This window comes from Sorghum bicolor, chromosome 4 (genome assembly GCF_000003195.3).
Source record: "Sorghum bicolor cultivar BTx623 chromosome 4, Sorghum_bicolor_NCBIv3, whole genome shotgun sequence".
NCBI lineage: Eukaryota > Viridiplantae > Streptophyta > Magnoliopsida > Poales > Poaceae > Sorghum > Sorghum bicolor.
Window position 1 is genome coordinate 66017399 of NC_012873.2, and position 10364 is coordinate 66027762.

The following is a 10364-nucleotide window of genomic DNA, read 5'->3' on the forward strand; positions in this document are numbered from 1 at the left end:
ATGTGGTATTAGGAAAGACATGTCGTTCCCCTCAAATAAAGAAAAAGATAGACATATAGTTATGTGTAGAACACAAGTTTAATATTTTCTCCTGAGTTATTAGGGATCAAAATTGGACACAGATTTAGTGCCTTAGCTTCTTCAAGGCACCACGTAACTTAGCTCCTCATCTCTACTATACAACATGCATCCAAGGGCTAAGAAAGGCTATAAAGCTTCTTTCTCACAAGTAGTCAAGCAACAACAGTATAATGTTTACAAATACCAATTTATGTAACGAAGAAAGGGGAGTTGTGCTTCAAAATTATATTTTTTTACTGGTGCTAATATTACTCCTGCATACTTGCACAACCTATGAACACTAACAATTTTACGACAATGACAAAAATCTTTAGATAGCACAATATTCACAAATATATAGTATAATCTTTTGATGAAAAAATCAGTTCTAACAACAAATCATATCTTAATTCAATTCACTGTAATTTATAAACAACAAGGTCTGCTAGCACATTTGCTTCTTTGTTGCAAATGACAATGCACCCTTGAGACACATTCGCTTCTTTGCTTGTTTACTTGTTAAATTAATAGCTATAGCAAATTAATAGAAGAAATAATAACTTTAAATTTTGCCCTTCACCAACAGTCTCTTGTAATAGTATCCGAAACGATTGTACTGGGACGCTTTTGTAATAGTGTTTTAAATGACTTTACATTGGAAACCCCAAACTATTTTTAACCAACCAAACCTTTTTAAATTTCAAATCTTAAAAATGCTGAGAGCTACAATTTTGATATAAATTTTGTCTTCATCTGAATTTATATAAAAAATATTATAAATTATTTTTTGGTGCAATCATTAACCGAGGCGAAGATAATATACATCTGCCTCTCATCCCTCAACTTTTACGAAAGTCTATTTTTCTTCCTCCAACTCTAAAATCGAGGAAACCACCTCCTCAACTTTTTAAACCGTGCATTTTACCTTCCTGAAACGGTTTCGAAGGTGGTTTTGCTATAGTGAATGGTGGTTTTGCTACAACGACGGTGGTTTTGTCCCTTTCTTTTTAAAAATATTTTGGTTGAATATTTGAAAAATCATAGTAAATCGTAGAAAAATCATAAAATAGAAACCCAATTTTGTTATACTTCACAAAAGTAGATCTATGCAGTAAACATATAACATGGTATGCTTTAGTACAAAATTTTTGTTATGAAGTTTTTATCTTTTATTTTTTATTTATTTGGTTGAATCTTTAAAAAATCACAGTAAATCACAGAAAAATCATAAAATAGAAAATCTAACTTTGTTGGACTCCACATGAGTAGATATACATAGTGAGTCAGTGAACATATAATATGGTATACCTTAGTCTAATAAAATAATTATAGAAGATGCAACTATGAATTATTTTAATTAATTACATAAAAGCATAGATCTAATGCTACAATAAAAATTTATACTAAAGCATACTATATTATATATTAATTGTGTAGATATGCTCATGTGGAGTCTAACAAATTTATATTTTTTATTTTATGATTCTGCTATAATTTATTATGATGTTTTAATATTTTAGCCAAAATAAATTAAAAACTTTCATAGGAAAAACTTTGTACTAAATCATACCAATTATATGTTCACCGTGAAATCTACTCATGTGAAGTCCAACAAAATTAGATTTTTTTATTTTATAATTTTTCTATGATTTACTATGATTTTTAAAAAATTAGCAGAAATAAATTAAAAAGGAAAAGTCAAAACCGCTGTCGCTGTAGTGAACCTCCACTATAGCAAAACCGTTCCACGGTGATAAAACACATGGTTTGAAAAGTTAATGAGATGGTTTGGCTGGTTTTGAAGTTGAGGCAAGAAAAAGAAACTAGTGAAAATTAGGGAAGAAAAATGTAGACTTTGTTCTGATCTATTTGGCCCAGGCCCACTCAAGCGGCCGACGGCCCGATGGACAGACGACAGCCGTATATCACCGGATTCCCCGAGACCTAAAATTCCATCCCCATCTCACTCGCTCCTCCGCCGCCGCCATCCTGCTCGCGGCGTCCGGCTACTGGGAGCCCTGCCCTTCCTTGTTCCATCCGATCGCCCCAGGTCTGGCACCTTATAGATCTGTTTCATATTTACTTATCCTGTTTGGTGGAAAGCCGATTTCTTTCTCTTTCTCGTTGTTGTCTCTGATCCCATCTCGTGCTTTTGAGCCCACTGCTTCAGGCCGAAGAGGAGTCCCTTTGTGGATCGGTGGCAAGGCAGAACAAGAAGGAAAGTGCAGTCGGCTCGGGAATCGACGATTTGTTGCTGTGTGCTGGCAGCGATAGGTACTGCCCTTCCTCAAAATATCAGTTGCGAGGAGTAGTACCCAGATGGGGGGAGATTGCCTTTGAAAAGAACTTTGTTTTCCCCCTCCCCTTCCTAATGATCTTTCCTCTAAATTTTGTAATGACTTATTTTTTCTTGATTTTCCCTTCTCTTCCTGATGATTTTCTTTTTCCGTTGAAATTCAGTACGGATGACTCTCTCGCGACGGTTTCTCAATCTGATCGTGGACAGCCAAATCCGTGGCGTCAGGACGTTGCGCCGCATCGACCTAACGCGCCAGCAATTCTTCAACCCAGGACCACCACCGCCATTACACGGAAACGGATCGGCGGCTGCCGCCGCCAGTGAGGCGTCGGAGTCAACTATGGAGAGGATTCGGCTCCCCCGCCCGATCGTCACGTTCCGAGCTTCAGCTCACGACGGCCGTTGGGCGATCCAGTGCTTCCCTCTCGGGGAAAACAAGGTGCTTTGTGCGGACCAGTCTGGGCGCACCTTCCTCTTCGACGCCGACACGCGCCACGTGGTGACTATGCCCAGCCTCCACAAACCCAAAGACACGCCCTTCTCCATCTTCATCCCCAGCGCCAGTGATGACTCTAACAGTGATGGCTTTGAAGATGATGATGATGATGATGTTGGCACCCTCTTTGTCATGGAGGGCTATCCCAGTATGGAGCCAACCTCCGATGACCAGAGCCCCAACGACCAGCCAAGTGATGAGTTCGAGGCATACGTATACGGTAAGCGTAAGCTGGCACACTTCAAGTCCTGGAAGTGCCAACCACTGCCGCCACCGCCGTATGTCCGTGACCCCACGTGGATGAAGTTCCGGCCACAGATCACCACCTACGCAGTGGTCGGCGGCGGCGCCCAGATCTTGATATCAGCGGAGAGCGCCGGAACTTACTGCATGGACACGGCGACCCACAAATGGAGCCAAGTCGGCAGGTGGATGCTGCCCTTGCACGGCAAGATCGAATATGTGCCGGAGCTCGATCTGTGGTTCGGTTTCTCTGCCAAGGATCAGCTGTCTGCTGTAGACCTCTCCAACCTGGATTCCCGGCCGCGGCTAGTGGGCACTTGGAAGGAATTTGAGCGCCCGGAGGACTGGCAGGAATCGCAGGAGCCACAGTTTGTCAGCCTGGGTTCGGGCAAGTTCTGCATTGCAAGGTTCTTCCATACTACGGTAACTGTTAGCAATGGCTACTACACTGATGATGAAGTTACTAACCGGTCATTTGGTGTCTTAACTGGTGTGGAGGTGTTGCCACGCGTCTATGTGCGCAATGGGGATGGCAGTGCCAATGACAGCAAAGGGGATGGCAGTGCCAATGGCAGCAATGGGAATGGGAATGGCAATGGCAATGCAAGCAGCAATGGCAATTCAACCAGCATTTGCAACGGTGGCAGTGGCCGTGGCAATGGCAACGGTGGCAAAAGGAAACTCCGGATGGTCAAGCATAAGTCGAGATGTCACGTATCTGCCAACGGTACTGTCATCGAGTCAGTGTTCTGAATTATTTTGGGACTTGCTTTGCTTTGAAGAAAGGTTGGCTCATTTGGCTCTTAACTAATATCACTAGTATCATCATAGTAGACCAGGAGGTATGCTTGTATTATTAACGCCGTTAAGTTGGACTTCTGTTCTGTCTTATCCACTGTTTAGGGGCTCAGTAACCCTATTTGTGTATCAATGACGTTGGGATTGAGTCTCAGAGACTAGTCAACATGTTTTTGTAATTCCAGGATTTGACATGTGAAAGTCTACATGTGTTGTCCATTTATGTCCTGATAATCTTCTACAATGGTAGTAGATTATAAGTTACCTTAATTTTGTCCGTATGTGATTGGTATGTGATTAGTGTTTTATTTCATATATGCTCTATGCCTCTATGATTGGACATACTTCACCAAAAAAGCTATGCATTTTCCTAGGCCTTGTTTAGTTCCCAGAAAATTTTGTAAATTTTTTCACAATTCCCGTCACATCGAATCTTTAGACGCATGCATGAAGTATTAAATATAGATAAAAATAAAAACTAATTGCACAGTTTGGTCGGAATAAAAGACGCATGCATGAAGTATTAAATATATATAGATAAAAATAAAAACTAATTGTACAGTTTGGTCGGAATTGACGAGACGAATCTTTTGAGCCTAGTTAGTCCATAATTGGACAATATTTGTCAAATACAAACGAAAATGCTATAGTGTCAATTTTCCAAAAATTTTCGAAACTAAACAAGGCCCTATTTTTGGTCAGATTTGTCTAGCACACGTGGCATGTTCTGTCACCATTGAAGTATGTTTCTGGTGAGGTTTCCTATGTAGTATATTAGAAACCACGCGCCGCGTGCCTGTTTTTGTTGGACTGGCCTGTGATGTGATTATGCCTCAATATAAAAACAATCAGTGTGTGCTGACCAGCCTGCTCGGCTCCCGTTGGATCAGCCCACTCATGGATCTTTGTCACAACATGGGTTGATGATGCCTTTTCTGTGGCACAGATGCTGCCAAGTTGTGAAGGTCACGCTTAAGGATGTCAACGGGTAATTCTCCGTCGGGGAACACCTTCCCATCCCCGTCCCCGTGGGGGAAAAAACTCCCCATCCCCGTCCCCGTTAATGTCATCGGGGGAACATTTCTCCCCATCCCCGTCTCCGCACGGGGATAAATTCCCCACGGGATTTCCATCCCTGATATCTCCGTTACAAAATACAGAGAAGTGACATACAAAAGACAAATTTGTGGCTTCGAAATAGGCATCAATTAAGCAAGTAACGTTTCTTACCTGCTGATTGCTAAGAGACATTGCTAGTTCACATCTCAAGAATAAAAAAAATACAAAAGATAAATAAACAATACAGGCATGAATTTGTGGTGGTAAGCTTCTTGGCTCTCTCAATCACACATGAAACTGGGCGTGTGCCCGGCCATGTGCATGACTCCGGCAGCCGAGCTACAACTTCAGACAAAAGGCAGTAACAGCACAGCTTCATCGCTTGTTCCAGGAGGCAGATTTCGATTTGGTTTCTGGAGCCTACTGGATGGAGCTTGAGGGAGCACGCAGTGCAAGGCTGCATCGCTGCAGCGGGACTGCGGGACCGCAAGCGGAGCATAAGCACAGAGAAGTGAGCGTTGCGTGCGGCGGCGTGAGACCACTTGAGCGCTGATAAACAATGCGGCGGCGGGTGAGACTGGGGAGGAGAGGATGGGAGCAGCTAGGTTTCTACGGCTTATATATATATATATGCGCTTTTGATGTGGGCTTTGATGGGCTGAATGGACTTGATATTTGAGATACATTTGGAGAATCGGGGACGGGGAACACTCTACCATACCCGACCCCGTCAGACCCGATGAGGACAGTTTCTTCACCGTTAAGTCCCCCGTGGGGATGATTTTAGTCCCATCCCCGTCCCCTAATAGGGGAATTCCCCACGGGGAATTGGGGGTCGGGTCCCCATTGCCATCTTGAGTCTCACGCTTATCTGAACCAAGCCCGGAAGTATAATAGCAGTTTGGTCAATTACTCTATTTTTCATTTGTCGGTGCTAAATTATTTATAAGGAAAGCTTATGGCCTTAGCTAGGTCAATGACCATCCAAAAATCATTGAAAACTAAAGTTTCAAGAAACACAAAGGTTATGAATACAACGCAAGGTCCAGAATGCACAAATGACCCAAAGATATATGGTCAATATATGCCATGAAATATTCATGGTGAAGAACCACATATCCACCATGTTACTCCGCTGGACGTCAGGTGTCATGGTCTACAGAAAACACCAAAACTGTACGAGAGTAATGGGTTGGACATTGGGCTCACAGGATCAACATCGATAACTGGTGGCTCCACTTACCCATCTTGGGATGTCGGATCACTTCACCAATTTCCTTGATGACAGATTACAGTATCTCTGCCAAGCCAAGTCCTTTTTTGTGTAGTTTCATCAGGATCTCCATTGGAATTCTAATAAAGTGCTGCAAGGGAGTTTGGACACTCCACATTTGTTTGTCAAACAACTTGCAAAGGTTCAGCCCATCCCCTCTTCAAAATAATTTCAGAAAGTGCTAGTAAAAAACGACCAGCACGCTGCATTACAGAAGGGTGAAACATAAGTATACAGAGTTCAAAACTGTTTTACTACATGCCCTCTGCAGAGGTTATTGACCAATGCAGGCTAATACAATTATTAACAACTAGACAACTATAAAACACTTGGAAATATCTTGCGTGTTCAACTGTGAGAGCCTTTAGAAATCATATGTAGGACAGTTGTTTGTCCAAGAATAATCATAGAACGATAACATAGGTGGATATATTGAGCAAACATAGGCGCAGTTTTTCAGCCTGGGCTCCGGCTCGGAGAAGTTACGCTTTGCAGGGTTTTTCGGTTTTTTTTCCACAGCTGGAAACCTGAATTTTATTACCATCGCAAGGTTTATCATACCGGAACAGTAAAGACTGGCACCGTGGAACTCTGAGGGATTGGGCTGGCATGGTATGCCATGGCAAAAAGTACTATTCGCTAATTTGTTGTGAGAGAAAAACACTACTAAGGCAGCAGATTCGGCTGATAAGTTCAACCGAATAGTCAGGCAGGCACCACAAACGTGTACAAGGCATAGGCACCAATACTGTAAACGAGAACTACATGCGGAATTGTCAGACTCACACACAAGCCTCCCCAGGTACTGACGAAGGAAGGTTCAGCATCAGCTGATTATGCGGAAAGGAACTCGGAACCACAAATCCATTCCCGCGAGCGTTCACTCCTTTCCGTTTGAGCGAACGATTCCAAGACGGACGTGTGCTGTTGTAGGTGCGTCATATTTATTCCTCCACCGAACATTTGCTACCACAAAGTGCATTCATCTTTATCTTTTTTATATATTTTCTTTTTTTTCTTTATATTTTATTCTTTTATATGTTAACTAATTTAATTTTATTTGCACGATTTTGATCCCTTCTTTCACCTTTTCTTCTTCCTATTTTACTTAATCTTATGATCATAAATTGTATAAAGTTATGTATATAACCTGTTTTTTCATATGTATGCTACCTAATTTAGTTAATTAACTTATTATACAAAGTTATATATCTAACTTGTGTTTTTATGTGTATGCTATCAAACTATTTGATTAACTTATTATACAGAGTTATATGTATCTAACTTTTGTTGTGTGTGTATGCTATATAACTTAGTTGATTAACTTATATTATACAAAGTTATGTATGTAATCTGTCTTTTTCATATGTATGCTATCTAAGTTATTTGATTAACCTATTATACAAAATTATGTATCTAACTTGTGTTTTCATTTGTATACTGTCTACTTATTTGATTAACTTATTGTATATAGTTATGTATGTAACCTATTTTTTCATGTGTATGCTATGTAACTTTTTTGGTTAACTTATTGTTTGAGTTATATGTACTTTTATGTGTATGTATCCTAACATATTTGATTAACTTATTGTATAGAGTTATGTATGATTAACTTAGTTTATTAACATAATGTATAGAGTTATGAATGATTAGTTTCTCAAATGAAAAGAAAATGATGATGAAACCTAAACAAAATGTTCTATAACTTAGCACGCTTAACTTATTCTTTTGAAGTTATGTTGTGTGACTTAGTTTGTGTAAGTTATGCGCGGGAGAAAACATAACGATAGGTTCGTGTAACGCACGTGAAAAGAAAAACGAGATCAACACGCCTGCACGTGCAACAGTTTACCGAATAGAGAAAGTGGTGGGATTTATTTATTCCTAAAATAAAAATTGCACCCGCTGTCGGATCGTTCGCTTTCGCGATTTAGTCAGGTCGACTCGGAACGGCGGGAGAAGGGGCGTCAACTCAAGAAGGCCAACACGCGACTCACCAGGCTGGAATGGGCTTGACATTGGGCGAGGCACCAAGCCCCTAAGCCCAACACGCCACTCATCAGGCAGGAATGGGCTTTGACATTGGGCGAGACACCAAGCCCATGTAATGTACGTAATAGAGGGGGACCGAGAACGCTTGCTTTGCTTTTTCGTCTTGGATGTTCCAACTCAACTGACCGGGCGTTCTATGCCGCTGGCGGCAGAAAAAGAGTGTGCCCACCGTCTGAGAATCCGATTCCTAAGAACTATAGCTACCAATTCGAGTTCCTCTGAGTAGATCGGTAACAGGAATATGCAACTAGACATAAACTGGTGTTTGAATCATTTTGAGTCCTTTTTTTTTCTCCCGAGCAGAACCAACAGAGTGCAGTGCAGGGATCACAACAATTTTCAAATCTGAATCATCTTGTTTCTGTACTATATAACTACCTCACTGCCGATGAAAATTATTCACTCATCGATCGATCGATCGAAGCGCAATTCAGTGTCACTCATCGAAGTGCGAGGCATGGTGGACGCACATGAGCCACTCGCCATCCACCTTCTCGAACACATTGGTGGCCAGCTGCTTCCCCCAGCTGGTGCTCCCCTTGGTCCTGACCATCTCCAGGCAGGTGACGTAGCCGACGCCGCCGCGCACGCGCACCGCCACGTCCCGCAGGTCGATCTGCAGCGGGAACTCGTAGCCGGCGTCGCACACCATCTCCCAGCTCTGCATCACCATCTCGTACCCGGAGATCCGCCCCGCCGACGGGTGCACCACGTAGACGTGGTCGCCCTTGGCCCAGGCCCGGTGCATCGCCACCAGGTCGCCGTCCTTGAACGCGGCGTAGAACCGCGCGTTCGCCGCCAGCACCGCGGACCGCCCGTCCTCCTGCAGCACGCGGAGCTCGTCCCGCAGCGCCGCGGCGCGCGCGTAGTCCTCGCCCTGGATCGCGGTCTGGAGCTCGCGTCGCAGGGAGTCCTCGTCGGGGGCGCCGCCGCTGGCCGCGCTCTCCTCCGTGCTTGGACGCCCTTCGGCTTCCCCGCTCTTGACGTGAGCGGCTGTGAGCCTGGTGAGTCGGTGCCCACAGCTGCTTGCCGTCTGGAGTCGTGCGTTGCTGGACGACGAGGAAATGTTACAGCAGCAGGTTGTCAGCACGTTAACAATGGCTGTATTTTCACATTTCCAAAGGGAATGAAAATCGATGCAAAACAACAAGATTTTATATGAAACCGATGACGTGAGTGCACATACGCTAGATTGAACTTCTGCACCTGCACTGATGAAGACTAAGAAGAGACGAAGACGAGAAATAGGCAAATTTGTTTTGATTCAGATCATCTTCTCAAGCCACCCAATAAGAAGAGTAAAAGGTAAACGCCTAAACAAGTAAAAATCGCTAGGAAGACCAAGCCAAGCCAGAACAGAGGTTACATTATTCATTGGAAAATTTGTAAAAAGAAGAAGACATCTTCTATTGGTTTGCATAAACTACTACTAGTATGTCTCTGATGCTGCATTTCCTTATTGTGAATTTGTGATGATGTGACTGGAGGGAGAACTCAAACCCTTAATGATAGGCTTAAGCATGTCTAGTCAATACAAGAGGCACACATCAAATTAATCAAAGCCGAGGTCCCAAATTTGCCCCCAAACGTCTAATGCAGATACGCGGAAAGCAAGCAGAACCTAATTTCGGTGAATTACCGCTCGAGCGCTCAAGTAAAGAACATCCTGCCAAATAACGCAACACGGAGTTCAGAGGAGGGGCCTCACAAGCGCTTCGCTCCAACACGGAAGCAGACACCTGATGCCGATGCGGAGGTCGCGGGAACCGCAGGACGCCACGAAGCCCTCGCCGGAGAGGTCGCCGCCGCCGCCATAGCAGTGGAAGGATATGGTCTTCGGCTCTTCGCTATGAGAGTGGTGGACGGGTAAGGTTTCTCGCTTCCTCTGTTTTCTGCTTCTCCTCGTTTCTTTGGGCCTTTTAGGATGCTGATGATAGTTTGGGCCCAATACCAAGCCCAACTGCCCAAGTGCTGACAGTTGGGCTTTCAAAGGTCCCGCGAACTGTGTTAGTCCTAGGAACAAGATTATCCTAGGAACAAGAACATAAAAAAGGCCAACAGAAGGGGCACATGAAAATGAGATC

General features: G+C 43.4%; 2 protein-coding genes across 2 annotated transcripts; one reads left to right on the forward strand and one right to left on the reverse strand.

Moving 5' to 3' along the window:
• On the forward strand, positions 1975–4166 carry LOC8081961. The gene is made up of 3 exons (XM_002452909.2): positions 1975–2110; positions 2231–2334; positions 2521–4166. Exon 3 carries the CDS (start codon positions 2526–2528, stop codon positions 3849–3851), a length of 1326 nt encoding a protein of 441 aa, XP_002452954.1. The 5' UTR covers positions 1975–2110; positions 2231–2334; positions 2521–2525; the 3' UTR covers positions 3852–4166.
• On the reverse strand, positions 8510–10152 carry LOC8082719. The gene is made up of 2 exons (XM_002454632.2): positions 9989–10152; positions 8510–9329 (listed from the first exon to the last, which is right to left on the reverse strand). The coding sequence occupies exons 1-2, from the start codon at positions 10093–10095 to the stop codon at positions 8717–8719; spliced, it is 720 nt and encodes a 239-aa protein (XP_002454677.1). The 5' UTR covers positions 10096–10152; the 3' UTR covers positions 8510–8716.